This window comes from Vidua chalybeata, chromosome 2 (genome assembly GCF_026979565.1).
Source record: "Vidua chalybeata isolate OUT-0048 chromosome 2, bVidCha1 merged haplotype, whole genome shotgun sequence".
Lineage (NCBI taxonomy): Eukaryota > Metazoa > Chordata > Aves > Passeriformes > Viduidae > Vidua > Vidua chalybeata.
In genome coordinates, this window is record NC_071531.1 from 47,744,419 (window position 1) to 47,766,749 (window position 22,331).

The following is a 22,331-nucleotide window of genomic DNA, read 5'->3' on the forward strand; positions in this document are numbered from 1 at the left end:
ATCAGTTGCAAAGGTCTTCTTAGCTCAGGATCAGGAAGACTGGGTCGCTGTGGTAACTTTTCCAAACTCAAACCTAAATCCAAGCTCTTCGCATGGTTGCTGTGACTAAACAGATGCATACACAGACTTGAGTGCCAAACAAGACTAGGGCAGGAGTCAGTCTGTGGGATGTACCATGAAGATAAGCTGCCTCTGGATAGCTGAGTTAATAGTATGGTATCTATCATTTGAAGTGCAAAACAACTCTGTACTAATCAGGAGTACAAATAATACTGGACTGAATTCTATGTATTTCACAAGCCCCAAATCTGGATTAAATCACACATGTGATTTGTAATGTGAGCTGTTTAATCACTCTTCTAACACAGATGGTCTATAATTAGAAGCTCTGAAAAAGATGTGGAGTGGGACTGAGCTAAACACTTGCACAAGCATTAACACAGGCATCAAAAAAAGAACGAGGAAAAAATCCAAGGAAATAAGTATGCAAAAATCACCATTACAATTAACAGTTTAGGGCTGAGATGCAGAAGTAATAAACAGTCTGCTGAAACTTCTGAAGTGAAAGAGAAGCAAACTTTACTAGACTTTTTATTTAAAAAAAACCCCACACACCATCTTTTTTCTTGATAACTTAAAACGTATACTGCCCACACATAAAATATATTAGGTCACTTTATAAGCAGGGACCACAGACAGAGATCAAATTCTATATATAGTACTTATATAGCCCAAATATCATGAGTAAGTCTTTAGAAAAACCACAAGGAAATAACAAACACCAAAAATGCTGTGATAGCATTTACGAAGTTAGTTGTAAGAAACCTTTGAAGGTTATCTAGTCCAACCACTCTGCAATAAGAAGGAACATCCTCCAACATGTTCAAATGCCTTGAACATTTCCATATATGATGCATTTACCACCTCCCTGGGCAACCTTTCCTGCAGTTCACCATCCTCATAATAAAGAAATTCTTTCTTAGATCTTGTCTAAATCTAGTATCTTTCAATTTAAAACCATTACCCCTTGTCCTATCACAATAGACATTGCTAAAATAGTTATATCCCATCTTTTCTGTAGGTTCCCTTTAGGCACTGGAAGGCTGCCATAAGAGGTCCACAGAGCCTTCTTTTCTACAGGCTGAACAATCCCAATTCTCTCACCCTTTCCTCATAGGAAAGCTGCTCCACCTCTTTGATCATTCTGGTGTCTCTCCTCTGGACTCACTCCAACAGTTCCATGTCCTCCCTGTGCTGGGACCCCAAAGCTGCATGCAGCACTGCAGGTTGGGTCAGAACAGAGCAGAGGGGCAGAATCCCCTCCCTGGCCCTGCTGGCCACGCTGCTTTGGATGCAGCTGAAGACACGTTTGGCTTTTCGGGCTGTGAGTGCCCATGGCTGGGTCATGCCCAGCCTCTCACCCACCAGCACCCCCAAGCCCTTCTCTACAGGGCTGCTCTCCATCTGCTCATTCTCAGCCTGTGCTGACACCATGGGTTGCCCTAACCCAGGTACAGGACCTTTTACAGTTATTTGACTTTTTGAAAGCAAAAAGCAAATAAAGAATAATGTATCTTGCCATACTATCAAGTTATTAATTTTTATATTAGAGAATTAACAAAACTGCAGGATCGTCTTGCATTATATGCCTTTAAGAGATTTGAGGAAGGCATGAATCATGCTAATGTCTTGCATCACATATACTTGTCAGATTTAACATCTACAGCCTGTCTTAAGAATTGTATTGGCTTCATGACATCCCATTGAAGAGTCTGATCATGGAGGTAAAAAGAAAATCCCAACAACACTTTACCCCAAACGTTCCTCAGAACTAACAGCAAGTGCACAAAATTTCAAGCTAATTATTACCATAGAACAGATAGCTGACAGACTTATTTACTTATTTGGGAGAATGGAGAGAACAACACACAATGGCTTTTGCTTTATTTCTTGGGTATACCTCCTTGATCAATTTGATTCTTAAATTCTTGGTAATTCATTGCTCTTGAAACTTTCAGATTCACACCTCAAAGATGCATAACCCTCTAAGAACAAAGTGACTGAGCCTCTGACAACTGTAACATTCACCATTTAGATGTGCTCTACCTCCATTCATATTAAATGTGAAAATCAAAGTTCGAAGTAAAATAACACTGCAACATAAATAATTTAACATGGTAGTGGAAATTTTTCACCCACTAAAAAATGTATTATATTAGACACAATTAGTAAGAAGTGCTATTGCTCTGGTCTATGTTCCCCCTACAGCTGCTGCTGTTAGTGAAAAGATAACATTTCTAGTAAGCAGCAGTTTCTTTTTAAAAAGTGTGAGATTTATGACTAAAATGCCAATTCCTAAGCAGCCTGGCACAAAATTCACTGACTCTTTGCATCAGGTAGTTGTAGAGAGGTCCTGCCAAGATCAGGAACAAGTGTTAATGAATGCATTGCATCCAACTCTGAGATTTTAAAGAGCATTCAGGGAGGGAACACATCTTTTTCTACCCTAAAGTTGTGTAGGTATCACACTAAACAAATGGGTAAGGAAGGTGCCAGCATCATGAGATTTGTGACAAAATACAAAGTTGAAAATACCGATTTTTTCATTAATGTAAATTTCAGTGTTGAAAGAGTTGAGTCCATGACATTATAAAGAAAAAAGATAAGGATCTCTGGATGGTGGAAAAGAAGAACATACACTGGAGAAACAATAGCCTGGACTCTGCTGTTTCTGGGTAGCTGTGCACATGTTAACCATGTTTTAGCATGATCAGGAATATTGTTTTACCTTAGTGAGAGATATTTACTTCCATATCAGAAATGATTCATCTTCTCTTCAAAAGTCCAGGAAGCTATCTATAGTCATTTCATGAGATGAATGTTTTTTGCTCAAGTGAACAATGTAAGCAACCACACAGGAAGGACTAATGCAGAGTATTTTGGGAAAACATTCTCAAAAGTAGAAGAGAGATTAAAAGCTTTCTGATGTTATGATAACACACAAATAAAGCCACTTTTCCTCACCTGTTGTCATCATTCAAAGGGAGGGAAGCAGATACAGAAAGAACAGGGTGTTGAAATCATGTTGAAAGGTGTTGCAGGATGAGGACTGTGTCCATACCTTAGGTGAGACAGCCAAGGAAGCTTGGAGGCAATCTCTGCTCTGTAAGGGGACTGAAAGCGTGAGTGACCGATCATTTCTGAAATGTGCTAATAGAGTCCCACAGGCCACCTGAATCACATTCAAGATGGCAGTCTTCCTGTGGTGTCTATAGCAATAGAAGTAGATGACAAAACTAGAAAAATTTCAGTGCCATCTACTCAAATAAAACGGAACTTTCTCTCCTCACCTCCTCTCCTCAGCTGTTTTAGTCCCAAGCTTCAAAGCCTTATTTGAATTCATGCAAGACTGTTTACAGTCAACTTCCCTGCGATACTGAAGCTTCTCCCCCACACCCCCTAAGACACAGAGCATAGCTGGCCAGGTGTCTCTAAACCACAGAGCCAGCTGCTCCAAACCAAGCTCACAGGAAATAGCAAGGAAAATATGCAGCATTTGACACATCTGGAATAGATTGCAGAGTCTTTGAAAATACTGTCCCAGTTCCCTTCCTCCTACTGATGAGATTTCAGGCTTCCAAACTGACACATCAACTATAGAGCATTAGATAATATGTACAGTTTTAACCCTGCATATTCTTTCTGACCAAATGAGAATTTTTCTAATGTAGTACGCAAAGTATGTGTATGAAGCTTCCAATAAAATGCATGGACCAAACAGAATTAATTCCACCAGAAGTTGCTACTTAATATGGGAAAATTGATAAAGTTGAAAAATAGTGCTAGTTGATTTTGGTAAGCACAGAAAATGAAGCAATATTGCTTGCTTTGCATGGTTGCATTAACTCCTTATAAGAAATGTCCTCACAGTTTGTTGCCATAAAACATGAGATGAAAAGGAGCAGGGAGGATTGGCTAGTACTTATTTTGCCAAATAAATTGTCTGTAATTCCAAGTTGACACAAGTACTGCAGAGTGCATTTTTCAACATGAAGTACAAAAAAACCCAAAAAAGCATTAAGTCTTAATTAGCAAAACAAAGCAATGCTTTATTATTCGCTTTTTTTTCATCTGGACAATGAATGCAAAAGAACACAGAAACAAATAGAAGTTTAGAAGGAAATCCCAATAGGATATTGAACATAATACTTAACTTTCTTCTTTCCATAAAAAGCTGAGAAGTAGAGGTGCCCCTAAAGTTTTAGTCACTATTAGTTATGTCTCAAAGATTAGGAAAATTAAAATGTTTATATATGTATATTTTAAACATTAATTATAGATACAAAACTCAATACAGCACTAGCTTAACACAACATAAACCTCACTGTTTTTAATGTTAGTAATAAAAAAGCAGAATTCTAATTAAGAAGAAAAATGGAGGAAACTATTTGTACTTTTTTCCTCAAAGGTGCAACCAACAGCCAATGTATTTCTGCAACTGAGATTCCAGTTGTACAAAGGACTGAGAGATGTCTTCTCCAATTTAAAGAAGAAGCATAAATTTCACAAACTTTAAAAGAAACTACATGTGCATGAACTGTAGACAGTACCCATTAAAGAGATGATATTTATAAGAATATAATGGCATACCTTAAATGAATAAAGGGAGAGGTAAAACACATTTTCTATTTTCAGAGCTTTAAAATATTTTTTCCATTCATAGATTACTTCCCAAATTACCTTGCATTTAAACTTGTTTGTTCTTATGAAATGGCAATGTATTTATTCTAAACAAGCATTATAAAGTAGTTGTATGATTTTTTTGAGAAGCACTCAATGTGGATGTTCTATTTATAGTGACCTCAAGAATGCAGACCTCCAAGATTACATCTACTACTAACTAAACCTTTAATAGTCAATTAACAAAAAATATGTCTATAGCTCTAAGATTAAACAAAATTTAGAGAATATGCTGTTACAAAATATATTTTGACATATTTCCTAAGAAGCAATTAAAACAGTCATTTATGCAGAGTTATTTACAGGGGACTCAAAGTGTACCAGTTTTAGCACAAACCAGTATATTGAATTGAATTCAATAAAATATTGGCAAATATAAGTTTGTGACAAGGAATTTTGGGGTTTAGTAAACTTAAAAATGTTCTATACAATCATTAGATGAATCTAAATTATATAAAAAACCTGTCTGAACTGGTTAATCTGAATCATTTAATGCATTTCATTGTACTCAGAAGTTCAAATCACCAAGTCAGTGGTACATACAAGCTGTGAAACAAGTTACCGCTCAAATCTTTCAGATACAACAAGCACAGGTTAACTGAGTCTGACTGTACCTAATCTATACTTACAGATAGTTTGTTCTTATTTCAATACTATCTTTTAAACAAGCACATATACAAATGTGCTAAAACAAAAGGCAGTAATTATAAATATTTGCTAGAATGACCAGAACTGGTACTTGATCATAAGCCATCCTGTCATTCATTTTTGAAGCCATATTTTCATTAATTTGTCTTCTGGTTTTAGTAGTCTTCTATCTTATTAACTTGGAGGGTTAGAGCTCTGGAAGTTTCACACCAGCATAGGAAAGGAATGTCTGTTCGATGCAGTCTGGAGATAAAGAAAAATTGTACTTCAGTTCATCGCCATGACTCACCAGAAGCAGTGTTGCTAGGTGACCAGCAAACCTGAACTGCAAGCAAAACAGCAGCCTCCCTACCCCCATGTCAGGATGGGAGAAAATCCACAAAAATTTACTGTTAGTTTGTTATGATTTCAAAAGAACACTTGAGAATATTTCCAACTGTAGAGATGTTATTTCTTATTTACTAAAACTAATAATTAGTGTAGAGGAGTCACTTTAGAGGAGCTCACTTACCTATGCAAGAACAAGGACATTTAAATGTGTGATAGCAATTAATTTGAACTTCTTGTTTCAGTACTTAAGATGCTTCAAAAACATAATATTTATGTGTTGATCTCTCTAAACACCCCACAGACCTTATGAGCCCACAACCCACACATCTCAGTGGTGCTTACAGGTAAAGAAAAAATTCAAAGCCACTGAACTCTGATAGGACAGCTCATTAAGTTCAGCAAGTCCCGGGTGAAACTGTGTTTTGTCCCAATGCAGAATTCTCACAGCAGAAGAACAAGGAATCCCAGACTGCATTATCCTACACTTTCACTATTATCATCAAACTACAGTTCTCAAATACCATTTAGTCCTAACAACTGTTTTTAAAATAGTACTTTTAAACTTTACTGTACTGAAAGTTAACAGATATTTTCAATCACATCTACAAATTTCAGTATTCTGAAGAGGTTACCACAACACTAAGAGAAGAAGCCATAACTAACTGTTGTAAAAAGGTAATGCTGCCATGTAGTTGCTAATTTATATTGGTCACTAAAAGGCATTATACAGCTCAGTTAATTAACTTACTGCATAATTTGGCAGAGGGGAAAAAGCACATTTAAAAGAAATATTATGCCAGAGTTACGTTAACAGATTTTTTTTCATAATCAAGTGTATATTGTATAGCACACATTCATCATTAGCTGTTTTAAAATGTTTATTCTTGTCTAATATAGAATGAACCAGGTTTTTTTTCCAGTGAAATAATGTCTCTGATTTCAGGCTTCAAAAATGTGTTACAGGTTAATTCAAATTGATCCTGTGATCAATCCTGGAGAACATTTATAAAATACTTTTTTTTTTTACAGCAAACATAGCTTTTCAGGTATGTCAAAATAGTCTTTAAGCATTTTTAGTAAAGTGCAGAGCAATAAAAATGCTGCAATACTTATTTCTAAGCTTAAATTTATTTTGTCATGCAATTTAAATAAAAAAAGTTGAATGCAAATAAAGACCCCTGGTTTAAGTTACATAGTGAAGTCCAATAAATCCACTTAACGGATAAATAGTACTAGAAAAAAAGAGTGGCTATGTGCCAGACTGATTACTCAGCTACCTGAAGGATATATAAAGCACATTGTTGCATACACAATCATCATACTTGTACATGACTGTCTTAAGCCAGTCATGTAAAGAGAGACAATACTCAACTATTGTTTGCATGTTCAGACCCATGTCAATCAGATTTAATATGCAGGCAGATTAGTCCTTCCTAACTTGCTGACAACAGGTTGACTACAAAAGCCAGTTTTTCCAGCACAAAGGACAGTATCCTGACAGCAGCAGATACTGTTCCTTAGGAAAAACAACATCCTAATTTCTGTTGCTGAACTTCAGTTCCAGGGAAGACGGGAGGCAATGAGGTTGCATTATTTGCTTTCAAGTGAGAAACTTCACACATCTCCAAGCCCATGAAGAATATATATACAATATTCATGACAGATATTCAAAAAACATGCAACTTCTACTTCATGACAGAAGTTTGATTATCTATTTTTAATATTTTTCTTCTTCATTTTCCTGGGAAAGATAACCTCATCACTAAAAATGGCTTACCTTCAGTACAAGAAAAAAAATCTTGTTCTGTGAGCAGCTGCCATGCTTTCAGACATATTTCTGACTTTAAGATAATTAACAAAGCCTCGAAAGAACAGAAGGAGTCCTGAAAATGTAGAAAATGTACAAAATTAAGGATATTAATATAAATACAAACTACCCCACATTATTCTTATTAACATAATTTTTAAAACCTAGCCTACAAAGTAAATTGAAGTCTTTATTTGTCATTCACAAATTCAACAACTAAGTCAGCATTCATCTTGTGATACAAGGATTCAATTTTATGAAAGGTTTATCAGAAATTTTAATGATCGGTTCAAGTGTCATCTGCTAAAAAGACTGCTTGAAAATACTTACAAAGATGAAAAAAATACAGAAACATAAAATAATCTGATTTGCAAATTCTTTTCAAATAGAACTCTCAAAATAAATTACCAGTGTGTTAGAAGAGTACCTGGTTCACAAAATATAACTTTAGCAATATGCACAATAAATGTATTGTGAGTCAAAAGAGGAGGGAAAAAAAAAGTAGGGATTGCTCTAGCAAGAAGCCAGTAATGAATTATAGTAGATTAGTTCGGATTTTACCATCTATAAAAAAGTACCAGTCAAGAGGAGGAAGAACAATTGCCAAAGAAAATTACTCAACATATGTCAATATTACAGTTTTTGTCAACTCCAAATTTCAAAATCTTGTACATTACCTACATTTCACTGCATTTGAAAGAATATTTCAGCTAAGAGGAAAAAGATGTACACAAGAGCCACAGAGAAGTCACATTTGCAATAATGGGACCTTGAAGATATATGCTTATGTGAATATACACATGTGCATTAAAATTCCAAAGGTTCAAATGAAAATCTAAACTGAGGTTTTACAAGTTCAGTAAAGGATTTAATTCTTTTCTTGCACTTTTCCTTCCTGGATGCTGTCCTGGATGAGCCCATGATTTTCTCCAATTATCAATTCCTCTCTAAATAATTTTTGTTTATGATTTTTTTACTTTCCTTTTCCAAACCAAAGCTTCCTTAGGACATGCATACATGCAAGCAAAAAAAAAAAAAAAAAAAAAAATTTACAACAGAACTCTGCTAACCAGTGGAACTTCACCTAAGCTGGACACATTTCTGTGACTAAGGTTAATTCTGCATAGAGAAGAAAGCAGTAAGATCTTGACTGCAAGTCTGCCACAAAACCTGCAACCCAGAAGCTACCAGAGGTACTCCCCCTTTCAACTGAAAAGAAGCTGAAACAGCAAAATGAGGGCAGGCAGCTTTTTAGGTGTTTGATTGAATATTTTCTGCATTATACATGTTGGAAAATCAGTCCAAGCTCAACCCATATTTTACATTTCTCTGTTAAGGGAAAAAAGAAAAAGCACCCCACTTTCCATTGTGTTCCTCAATAAGAAACACTGGCTAACATTTAAATTTAAAATTTAGAATTGTGTCTCTCCAATTTTTTCACTGATACATGACAGCTCTTTGGAAGTAGACCACTTTGCTTTTCCGTGACGCACAAGCAGATTTTTCCATATGTTGAAAGAAGGAAAGTGAGCAGAAACAGATCAATGAACACCAGAAGAGAGGAGATGGTAGTAGGTGGGCTGAAGGATGTCAAAGGGCTATGCAAAAAAAGACTCCAACTTATTCACTTCTGGAGAGATGCTGGACATACTACTTTGTGTGCTCTAACAAAAGGTTATCCAAAACAACAAAACACAGATCTGGTAGGCAGTGTTCCCATGACATGATAATACTCCTCCATGTCCTGCTAAGTAGCTTTTTTAGGTAGACGCCTCCTATGGTGTTCTAGCAATACCATAAAGCCACTTCATCAGTTTAAAAATATTGTTGGCATACTTCATGTAAAACATACATAAGTCAAGGGAATGCTGACTGCCAAATGCACACTGTATGCCTCAGAGTGCTTTTTATTCCAAGGCATATTATAAACTTGTGATTTAAAGAAAAAATTAAAAATCCTCAAACACTTCAGACCAAAAATAAGTCTTTCCCAAATTAAAGTGAGCTACTTCCTTAATATGTGCAAAAGACTAGTAAAAAGAAAAGTGACAGCTATTTCCATAGACATGCAGGGGCCAAGGGAGTGCTAGGGAAAGAACACTGTTTTCATCCTAATGAAAAAAGGTGTCAAACCTCAATTTCAGGCACCACAGGCCTTGGTTTTAATTAAAGACTTATCTGGAGATGTTTGTGTCTGCAAAGAGATTTCACTTCAATGTCTGCTTGTGCCTGCAAAGAGTCATTTCACCTAGTTCAATACAATAACCTCAAACAATATGAAAACATTCAAGGGACCAACACTGTGAGCTGTTAAACATTTGCAGGTTTTATGTATTTCAAGCAACCAAGTGTACAATAGCAGAGCAAGGTGGGCATTAAAAAGTCTGATGAATACCCTTGAACACTACTAAAAGGCAGACAGAGAAATTTTAGGTAATGTTGTTTAAGCCTTTTAGCATTACATGCAAGATAAATACTGAGTCACAGTGAAGATCTCAGAATTGATCCTTTTTCTTAACTTACTCAACACTTCATTCTAACATTTGCTGTTAGCCACTTGAATCAATTGACTCAAAGGGAAGAGTGCCACCTACTGAACCAGCAACAGTTTACCATGCTTCCAGAGCTGGAAACAGAAATTAAAATGCATAGCAGCACTCACTTCTATAAAAGAAAATCACTCCAGATTCCATATTCAAATTACAAAATCCACAGTTAGAGGAAAGTTATAGTGGTTGGGCTTTGGTATACCTTCATTAAAAACAAACAGAAGTGCAGAAATTTATGTGCATAGGACTTTAAATAAGGGCAGACAGAGCTCTTAAGAGAAAGCTGACATCATGGACCACTGTGATCAGCAAGCATGAAGCCATTCTCTCATCCTACTGAGCAACTGCTGATGCAGTTTGCATTTCAAAGGACTCAGAAAGGACATTTTGTGACCTGTGCACAAGACAGCAGACTCCACCTTCCTGGGTTCAGTCACATTTCTTAAAATTTAATACTTGACATATAGGTTTATACACGTAAATACTACTTATCACATAAGGCCAAAGTTTCATTACACAGTTCTGCACCTCTAGATCAGTAGAAGCAGCTTAAAAAGCACAAGTTACAAGTCTCAGTTTTACACATAACCCCTTATGCAGAACAAAAATTTTTGAGCTGAAGGGTATTTGAATAGTCCACAGTTCAGACAATAACACCACTATGGCAACCAATAACCTCGTGAATACTATGGAAATAAAAACAACACACAAAACTATCAACAGCTAAGGAAAAGCACATAGCTAAACATGTTACTAAACTCTTATTTACAATTATATGATTCATTGTTGAGTACTTCCACATCAAAACAAATTAATTCAACTGCCACTTACCAAGTACGAGAAATATCCACCAAAGCCAGTACTGTCCATTGAAATATCCAGTAAAATAATCTGAAAACTGAAATTCATACACAAGGCTTAGCTGCAGTAAGATAGATGACAAAGACAAATTTAATGCACTATGCAAATAGAGAAAGCATGGAGAAAAGGCAAGTTAAAATAAAATTAATGTATAAATCTCTAAAAAAATATGTGTGTGTGTACCCATGTAAAATATATATGTCTATATGAAAACACCCTTGTATTACTTTCCAGTAATCTGACATTTTTTATTATAACGAATCACCACTTGTTGATTTTCCCCTTTTCCCCCCAGTGCCTGCCATCCCAAACACATTACAGCAGCCTGCTGCTTTAGATATTAACACGAAAAGCCACATTAGTTTAATCTTATCAGACAGGGATGTTCTGCTGACCCTACAAAAGAAGAGCTTTTGACCTTCTGTATACCCCCTACTGTTAATCGCTGCCATGAATACCAGCCCCATAAAGACCTCCAACTCATTAAAGTCTTTTCATTTTCAAACCAGCATTCAGTTCCTACTAGTGAGCTGAACCCAACTAAATGAACCTTGAAGTGCCATTTCAACTGTTCCTTCGAGTGACCATGGCAGACGGTTTTGTCCTCCCTGTGATGTGGGAGGCAGCTGGAGGGCAGGGTGTGATCGTACTGGAGACAGGTATCTGCGCCTTTACCAGACTCCAGACTTCATGCTTCACTGATAAAAAGGCTAATCAAATGTCTCCAAAACCCCCACAAAAAGTAGGTAGATGGGAAGATGACTGAAATGTTGCCAGAAGGAGTAAAATAATCTACTCAGCAGCTCTGCACACTTTCCATACACTTCCACTCTGCGATCATTCATTATGTTTACTGCATCCTGACTTTTGTGCTTAGTGCTTCCTACTTGCCCTTTCTAGGACATTTCAGTGTATCAACCAAGAAGTAATGGGGGGAAAAAAAAAAACTGAACAAACAAAAGAACCCTCCAAAAACAACAAAACAAAGAAACCCAAACAAAAAGAAACTCCAACCAAACAAAAGATACTGGGCCACATATGCAACCAGATGAAAATCTAAGACATATAAAGAACTGTAGATAAAGATGGCTTTTTTTCTTCAATTAATCCACATGTTTGCTCCAAAATAAAGCCAGATTATGTGAACTCTTTGAGAGTTTAATCTTATATGAGTATATAAGAGTATACTTATATAAGAGAATGAATATTCATTTCTATCATCAATCAAAGAAAAAAATAGCAAGAAACAGAACTGCTAAGTTGAACTAAAGAATTGGTATTTTCATTATCTATATATAAATACTCAATTCCTAGGATTTTGACAGCACAGTGATATTGATCCCATCTCACTTGTTAGTCAGTATTTTCAATTCTCTAAACATTATACATGTGTGCATATAAATATATATCTATATACACACACAAATATATCAAAATACTTTTCCAATAGTTACAATCACATTTAATTGGAAAGAAGATTTACCAAATACCAACAATCAAATACTTGCCCATGTGCATTAGTCTGCTCTCCTACTCCCCTAGGGCAGAATCAGCCATGGCTGCAGAATTTCCCCAATAGTAAAATTGTGCTTCTATTACCCCTACCCTTCCTTCTCCCTAGTAAAAACTGATACAGATCAAGCATGCATGAATTCAGGCTGTTTAGACACTAAAAAGTTTTGTACTACTGACCCTGAGTGAAAAAGGGTGACACAAACCTTTGGAAGAGCTTGAAAGAAAGGAAAAGAATAATTTGGTGCACACAGGCCTGCTTGTGTGTCACCATTAAAATGACAGTCAACGTACACCTCACAAGCTTTCTGCTCTTATCTCTGGGAAGAGAGACAATAGAGGAACATGATGATCTTCATTATGAAAACCCCCACCCCTGAGGTCTTGGAATTGGCCAGCTCTAATATTTTTGAATTAGTAATGGATTGCATACAATAATTTAATTATAGTCTAGAACACAGTAATCCTACAAGGAAGTTTAGCATGTATTAATTTTTATATTTGTTTTGAGCACATTTTCCAGCAGAGAGGAATAATAAAACTGACATAAAGAGCAATTTCTGCCCTCTGTTCAGTATGCCTTAAGGGAAGCTGAAAATATCCCAAACAAATGCATAGTTGAAAAATGTATGTCTTCTCTCTCCATTGAGATAAATTCCATCTCTGCCCCTGAATTCCAACAAATACACCAGAATCACATATGGTCCAGCAGCATTTCCTGCTCTGAATGAGCAAAAAGTAGATTTAAAAAAAAGCTCTAAGAAGCATACTGTACATGTCCAGGAAGGACCATGCAATCTTTCAACAATCTTTTTACTATCATGCTAAGACAAAATCAAGTTACTAACACACACAGAGGGAAAAAAAACATTTAAAAAAGGTCACTGATGGCAGAATATGAAAGATATCTAAGTTACCCAGGATCTTTTTCTTCATTAAAAGGGACAGGATTTTAAATGCTGTGTCTCACAGATAAGCAGAATTAAAGTTCAGAAAGCAGCATTATATTTCATCTAGCATCCACTTAGCTAAGTAACTTGCATTCGGCTAATGTGCCTTTTGGAAAAGTATCTAGTTTTGCAATGAAAACATCAAGAATCAAGCATTTAAGATGGTAAAAATGTGACTAATTCCATGTTTAAGTTGGACTTGATCCCATATGTATCTTACAAGGAACAAAAGAATCAAATACAAGGAATAAATGCTTTCTTATATTTCCTTCCCAACAGGCTAAGACATTTATAAATCTTTTATACATGACATTATAATACCAGTGATATTTTAGGTACTTGCTCCACTTCTGCAGACTTTTAAATACTTGTACAAGGAATGAGTCATTCAGCATTTATTTTAGTGGAAATGTGAATATCAAATGCTATATGAAGTAAAAAAAGAAAAAAATACTGTTTTTCAATTCCCTTATTATATCCTTGAATAACTTGTTATGCATTTGTTCTACAGAATCTGTCCAGTGTGAATCAAGAAACATACCCGTACAATGAGAATCCATTTGATCAGGGAGAGGCCAAATCCACAGATTGCACCATACCTTCCAGCTATGGTATTTGTTATACAGAAGGATAAACAAAATCCAATCCAGTTGAAAATAAATGCCACTATAAAATAAAAGAAACAGTAGCTTCTGTTAATCTGTATAGCTAAGCAAACAGACTTAACAGTAATTTCACTTTTAAACTACTAAGGACACGCTTACACAGTCAGTTAATTCTCTTCCGGTAATTCAGGCTTTCAGAGATTGACTTTGAACCCAGACATTCCCCATGGTATAGTCACTTAGTGACAAAGCAAATGGTAAACAGGCTGGAACCTACTACTTTACACAAGAGAAAATTCCAACATAAAAGAAAGTATTATACTGCAATAGACACCTAACCAGATTATATTGGACGAGGAAAGTAAATTCACAAAAAGGACTAAAACATACAAGATTTGGATTAAAACAAAGATCAAATACCCTTTCTACACTTTTATAACCAAAAATATAGTTATAGGCACACATACGTGCATGTATCAAGGCTGCATATTCAGCTTTATCCAGTTTGGATTGAGCAGACTAAAAGCATCCACTCTTGCTCCAAAAACTTAGTGTAGATATGAAGGTAAGTTGAGAAGCTGATGTTGCATGGGTCTCTTTTAGATCTATATTTATAAGACAAAAGAAGCCTTGGAAGCTTTATACAGAAGTTAAAATATCAATGAACAAAAAGGACACTAAGCATAACTTCCACTGTTGCTTCAGTTAACACTTTTACACAGCCCCCAGTTTAACAAATTAAAGTTTCATATCTGCATATGTACTTGGCAATCAGCACCATCTGTATTGACATCAGGTTGCATGCATTACATCCGAGTGTGAGAATTCACAATTAGGGGAATGGCCCAGCTTGGGAATCAGTGGGGGCATCCAAAACGAAAACCACCAAACAGAAGAGCTGCAGAAACTGGTAGAAGGTAACTCAGGAATTCTGGAGAGAACATGACAGTGGAAAATTGAAAACATCCACAGTAAACACAAGAATCACAGAGGAGGGAAAGAGGAATGGAAGAGGGGCAGAGGGGAACAAAACCCCTGCCTACAATTCCTTAATGTTTTAAATCCCAAACTTAGCTACATAAAATTCAGACATTAAATTGTCAGAGGAAAAATGAGTCTGTCTCTTCAGTTAAAGTTTGAACACACAACTAGGAACAGAAAATTGCTCAAAAGTTTTCTTTAATTAAAACATTTTGAAATACTATCTATAAAAACCCACTATTTTTATACTTTAAAACCTTCTTACAATTCTTCCAATAATCTACATGAAGATGCAATGATATGCTCACAAATGCAAAATTAAGTCTAAAATTGCGGCAGGATTCCATGAACTTTAGACACACTGAAGTTCCAAAAGTTTTGGAAGGCTTCCCATCAAAATAGTCATTTAGTACAAGTGGGAAAACATCTTGCATTGGTCAAAGACATGGGTAACAGATGGTGGCAACAAGAATTCTTACTTTTATAGAAATTACTGATCTAAAAGGACCCCAAAAAACAAAATTAAAGAAATCCCCACAAGTTTGAACAGATGCTGATCCAAACTGGCATATGCAGAGGAAACAAACAAAACAAATCCAACCCCCACTAAAAAACAACCCTACAGAACAACATTGTGACCCTGAACATTTACCATCCTTCCCAGACACATTTACATTTGAGAGAGCCTAGATAAACTGTTTTGATTTCCCTATTTTAAACAAGCTCTCCAAACCCACCATCCTTTAGCAGTAACAGATTTCAAAACCTCCTTATTCAATGCATTCTCTGATCCTGCCTCAGTGTAAGAGCTCACTGCTCTTTCTCCCCACTACTCAAGCTACTAAGGGTGACTTTGATTACGGTTAGGTATACCTAAAGACAGGTATCTCACAAAGGACACAAGATTCACATGTTTCTAATGGTCTATGAGGACTAGAGAAATTCTCAGAATATGTACAATTTTAATAGATATATATTTTTTTTAATTCCCTCAACTTATTTGTAAATGCATTATAAAAATTAGAGATTTCCCAATCATAAATACAAGAGAGGAAAAATTAGCTTTTATAATTAAAGAGGACCACTGACAATTTTACCCTACTTTCAACTTGAACTAAAGGAATATTCAAAATAGAATACATAAGTCACTGCATAAGTATTTGATGAATAATTAACATCAAGGTATTTACCAACTCTGGAAAGTAAAGGCATCAGTATTGTTCCAATCTTGTTCACAGTAAGGGTTTTTTCTCTCTAATCAGTCTGCTGTTAAGTTACATAAGCAGCTAATACAGGCAGGAAAGTCATAAACCTTATAAAAGTTGTAAACTATGCAAGTTCACACATTCCAATAAAACTGAAGTACATACAGAAGAAGAATCTCATTATTTAATTTTTTATCTGCAACCATCTGCTAGAAAACTTGAACAGTGAGGACCTAATCAAAAATCTGTGTCTTCAGCAGCACAAGGAACATGTTACTTCCACCACTCTAAAACACAGGTAATCAGGGAGATTCTCCCAACACTGCCTTGGTGTTGCATCATTAAGAAGGGCAACAATAACGTCTACATGTTTTCCATCTTTCCCATTACTACTCTCTTACATCCCATGTTCTGCTACTACTGTGAAAATCATTCTCCTTGTCTCATTCTGGTTACAAAATAAATACTTGCTTTCAGAAATGCATCTTCTGAGCAGACTGCAATTCCTTCCAATTGCTTTTCTACATCAAGATCAGACTCATTTGCCCATCTGTATATCTTTTTCCATCATGTGCATCCATGTGTATCTTCTGTCAGCCATGCAAGCTCTGAGCTTTACAGCTTACACTGCATCTGGTAAGAGTTACTGCAGTTAATTCCTGTATAATTCCTGTCTCAACTTATTATTGCAATGAAAGTCCTTCATAATTTTCATCCCTATGTTGTCATAGATAAGCCACAATACAAGCTCCCCCATCAAGCTGAGGGAGAAAATAGACCGGTGAGGGGAGTGACCAGTAAAAGGAATTATGCACTAATTTCTCTAGAATTAAAACTTCTTTCTCTATCTACTAGAGACAACTAAGTTGTTGTCCTTGCTTGTACATACAAATGCTATCCTCCACTATTTTTCTGCATCCACTTACTTTGTGAAATGTAAATGACACTGCTCAGCTGTTCAAGAGATGACCTCATCCATGATACAACATCAGCTTCCATGACATTCCTGCACAGACCATGTACTTGCCATGACACTAATAACGTGCTATCATAAGGAAAGCCATTCCTAAAACTGAGGGGGAAAAATCTGGTGAGCTGCTACAACCACATCATGACCCTAAAAAAGAATTCTTAACTTCTGCTTTCCCATTTTCTTCACACAGCCAGATTCTGTGTGCATCCTGTAGATCTCCACTGCCAATCAAACCACTGTGCAAGAATTGTTTTCTATCCCAAAAGTGATTACATGTCTACTTGAGCCCAACTTTCAATTACCGTCAACTTTTCACTAACACATTTCAGACATCTAGACTAAACTCATGTTGACTGCACTGGCATCATGATTTCAGTATCTACTTTTAATACTCTAGCACCATTCAGAGAAGTGGGACTGATAAAAGTACGGTTTTTGAATTTTATAATTACTGAGGTGATTACAAGAGGAAAAAAGTCCATATAAATGTAATTCACATAGGAAGAATATAAGCTTTAGCATTATCTACTCATGACAACAACTATATGGGTCATAATGACCCACATAAGAAATGGGTTTTTGGGAGGAGGAGGGCTGGACTAAAGGTCCTTTTTAATAAAGAGTGTTTGTGATCCGATGCAGTCCTTACATTTATGCTGTATTTCTCCTTAAGGTTTTCAGTAAAATAACCCCAACCAAAACACAGAGTACAAGACTTTTGAGTTGTACATATTGAAATACATCAGATTAAACAATAATGACAAGCACATTACATTGTGATTTTTCCTCAGCTGCTCCAGCACTTCACCCGCTGATCTTTTTTACTTAGCTTTCCACAACTACACATTAATCACTTGCTTTAAGTTTTTAAGTATCATGAAAAGAAGCCAGTTAAACTGATCTGAAGCTTTGTGTTCCAAATTTTAACCATGACTCAAGCCTGTAAAAAGATTATAATGGCAACTACATATAAAAAAAAGCAACTTATGCTCAGTTATAGCCTTTACTCCACAATTTGTTCATTCATTTACTTACTATTTTAATATATAGTAAGCACCAAAGAGCTTAATGCTTTATACCTGGCCTAGACTTACTAAGCATACTGCAATAATAAATAATCCTCTCCAGGTCTTCATGCCACTAGGAATTGTTCTTCCTACTCCTGCATACAATTTGTTTCATTCTTTAACTGGGATATATATCTTTGCACCATCCTGAGGGTTCACTTACAGACTGATGATGATCACCAGAAATGTTGGCTGTCAGCTCCCACAGAAAACAGATATTTTTTTTTCCTTAGTGATTAATGTTCAGAAACACTCTTTGGCAATTTATTCCTACTTCTTAATTACTCTTGTTGCTATGTTTTTCTTACTACCCAACTAGAAGCTTCCTCATTCAAATTGTTTTGTATTATATCTAATGCATACAGAAAAAAATATGTAAGCAAAATTGTTTCTACAGTAAGAAAGAAGTTAGCTGACTGTGTATAAAGGTCAGTCAGCCTCCCCTAATAACCAGAGAGAAATAAGAACTCAAAACAGTTTATCTCCCAACATTTAAAATCTTAATGAAGTAACTTCCCCTCAGCTTCTCTTACATGACTAAAGGAAACCTGCATAACATTTGTGATATAGACATACAGAAGTCAGGTTTCTTAAAGTTACACAGAGGAAGCCTCCCATGGGAACTTCAACCATGCTTACCATTCCTCAGGATGCATACACAAGGAGACTGTGCTCACCCTTAGGTTGTGCTACAACTCTGTCTCCCAGCTTGGGTCCCCTTGAAACCCTCAAGTATGTATCCCAGCTTGTGTGCAGTTTATTTACTGCTTGAGACACTTAACAGCTTTGAAAACTGTGTGAACCTTCATTTACAAAACTTTGTTATGGTTATTTTCTGTTCCAGTATAGTGTCCAGGACACTATGTACATTTATATTTCCCTGTAAAACCAGATTTTATTGCTGTGAGTTGCATACAGAGCTTAAATAGACTAGATGTTCAAAAATGTCATATTATTGTATGAGAATTTAAGCTTTGGTTGTACTACTGAACACTTTTCTCCATTTTTATCTACTTATTAACCTATCTGTGAAGTTCAAATTCATTTTTCCTATGTTGTAGGGTCAACTCAAAACTCCCTTACATGGTTTCAAATAATTCAGATAAGCTCAACAATTCCTCTTGGAGTCCACCAGAAAAAAAGGCTGGTTCTAAAGCATTCCTTAAATATAAAGGAAAACCATATAAGCCTTTTAAAAACATCCAAAAGGACCTCCTTCAGATAATGTACCAGTATGAGTTTATCAGACATAATTCAAAAGACTTCCACTACAGGCAGATTAAGCATGAAAACCAAACCCTTTGTTCATGACAGTTACTTGCTCTATCACAATTACAGCTGTGTTCAAATTGGAAAGATACAGCTCAGAAATTCCTCTCTTTGGTTGTGCGTACAAAAAAAAAGCACTCTGAGAAACTCACTAACTTCCTCTAGCATTCTAGAAAATTTTGACCATGCTGTATAAGGCACAGCTGACTTAAAAATACAAAACAGAAAACAACACATGAAGTGGTCTGACAGCAATTTTTTGTCCATGTTGCATTCATAGCAAAATGAATATATTCACATATATATTCATTTCCCTCAAAATAAGAAGCTGGCAGACACAAGTCCCGACCACTGGAGAGCAGATTATTACCTCACCAACATAATCACAGACTAAGGGCAACACCAATTTCCTGAAACATGATTTTACCATATATTGGAAATAAAATGGGCTGTTTTTCCAATTTTTTTCACCAAGTTTCTGGATCAAGCCAAAAAATCCACCTCTTCCTGCAAAGAACTTCTTTAGAGTGTATTGTCTTATTCTGTTTAGTCCTGCTAAACAGAACTAAACTTTATAGCTTAGATGGGAAACAGATCCTAATTGGCAAAGCACCTCCTAAAACAACCAAACCCCCCGAATAAGCAGATCTGGCCACTAGATGGCCTGGAGACAGCAATTTTGTGCAACGTGGGCAGCTACCACTAGATGGTGGCTACATATCGCTAAGTGACTGCAGTATGCAGGTAAGCTCAGTAAAAAGTTTATTTTGCTACATTTCACGTGAATAAAATGAAATTAAAGAATGATAAATTACTCCTATACTTAAAACAAAGCTAACTGCCCCCACTTCCATCCCCAAGATCTTCCAGTGCTGTACTTGACAGGGAGGAGGTAGGAGAGCACACCTGGAACAAGACATTTGTTCACTCTCCTTTCACTGGAGAACAGTTCCTGATACAGTTCTCTTACATTTTTTAACTATGTGAGGGAATTTATTTGAGTCTTTCTGTGATCTGCCACCTCTTGCAGCATTTAAAGATATCCCGCTCTGGAAAAAAACCCAAAAGATAGCCTTAAGGTAAATTTCATTTTAATTGTTGCTCTCGTAAATCTACATACATCAACTTTCTGGAGACTTTTATCTCCTTATTAGACAAAAATGAATACATGATCTACATAAAAAATATACCTTCATTATGTTAAGCTCATTTTTAATTTAATTTGCCAATTTCCTAAGAAAAACTACTAAAAACATTATTAGTCTACTACTATCTATAACTGGTTTTGTGAACTCCTCATACTATCAGCACATACAACAAGTAAAGATGACCCTATGTAACCAGTATCCATAATAATCAACACATTCCATTTAAACACACATTTGCATAAATACCTTACAATGTGTACACACTCATTTTATGCATTTCCTTCACAGGTAAGCAATCTTTGCAATGAAATAGTCTCAGAACAGTCATGAAAAGTTATGATCTACAGAGTATTTTTGTCCAATGTGTAAGAGTACTGCTCTGTGCAGTCAGACTCAGCTAAATATCTGTTTGAAGAAAAGGTTGGCAATTTATCCAAGTACATACTTGCATGCTTGAAGGTGGATACCAGGTTCTGGGCATGCAATTCTGGACATCTGTGACTTAAAGGACTTAAGACATATTAAAGCCAACAATCCCTCGGCCTCCTAGTGCAGTACTAATGAAGGCCTGAAGCAGAATTTAAAAGGAAGAACAAGTTCACAAAATAAAGGATCTAAACAGGTTAAATACAAAAAGTTATAGAAGATAGAAAAGGGAGAGGAAAATAAAGCAAAAAAAAAATAAAATCACTCTTCCCTTTGCTCCCAAGAATATACTCTTTCTATTCTCCAGAAAGAGATCAGACTACAGAACTTGCTTTGGTACTCTATAAACATCTTCACAGATTTGCTTTGTGAGGCAGACACATATATTTTTATCCCAAGATGCAAACACCGCATCATACACCAACACGAAAAAGCCTTCTCTGAAAGCATTGTAACCTGCATCTGCAACAGTTGAAGAGATTGAAAAAAAGATTACAGAAGAACTACTATGAAACCTAGGTTAAAAGACACAATGGAGACTTCAGTGGATGATCAACCAGCTTTAATCATGATGAATTCTCAGCAGAACAGATATATCCTCAACACCGAACTTCCATCCAGGTTGTCAAACATTTATTTCAGAAAGGTAAAAAACCCTCAGAAATTCCAAAGAAGTAAGTAATTGGTGGAACTAACACAGTTTCCTTGTAGAAACAGCTTCTAGTTGCTAAATATAACTTTGCTTAATGCAGTACACAAGTTACAAGACATGCACAGTGTACACACGGTAAATGACAAAGAGCTACAGGAGGGCTGGTTGAAATCAGAGGTTACCTGAAGACAATGCATTTTTATATAACCAGTGGTTAGTTCAACCTGAAAATGAGCATGGTTGGATTTGTTCCAAAAATCAATCCATGGCTGTTTAATTCACTAGACTAACACCAGCAACTTTTATACAGCACATCATCTCTCTCAAATTTTTTCTTGTTAAAAATCAATTGCCAGATTTCTGTGATCTGGCTTTTAATTCAAGTTGGTGGTCCAACTAGAAGATGACGGAATTTCCAGTGCTAGACCTTCAAGCATTTATTATGATTTTGCTTTGTCCCCTTATCTGTGACAGATGCCACCAAAAAAAGGCAACATATTTGCTGTATCTGGAAGTGTTTATATCCGAGCACAGGCAGACAAATCTGTTCATTACAGTACATTAATGCAATTTATAACAGCTCTCTTTTATATTCCATAGGAAAAAGG

The 22,331-nt window shown here is 36.0% G+C and overlaps 1 protein-coding gene across 2 annotated transcripts in view; it reads right to left on the reverse strand.

Annotated features, from left to right (window-relative positions):
- Positions 1 to 4,082: 4,082 nt before the first annotated feature.
- Positions 4,083 to 22,331, reverse strand: part of NDFIP2 (Nedd4 family interacting protein 2) — a 45,250-nt gene continuing 27,001 nt past the window's right edge. For both annotated transcript variants that reach the window (XM_053936350.1, XM_053936348.1), the window contains 4 exons: positions 13,939 to 14,063; positions 10,906 to 10,972; positions 7,496 to 7,601; positions 4,083 to 5,631 (listed from right to left, as the gene is read on the reverse strand). In XM_053936350.1, coding sequence (XP_053792325.1) covers positions 7,498 to 7,601; positions 10,906 to 10,972; positions 13,939 to 14,063 — 296 coding nt within the window. In that variant the 3' untranslated portion in view covers positions 4,083 to 5,631; positions 7,496 to 7,497. The remainder of the gene's footprint in view (positions 5,632 to 7,495; positions 7,602 to 10,905; positions 10,973 to 13,938; positions 14,064 to 22,331) is intronic.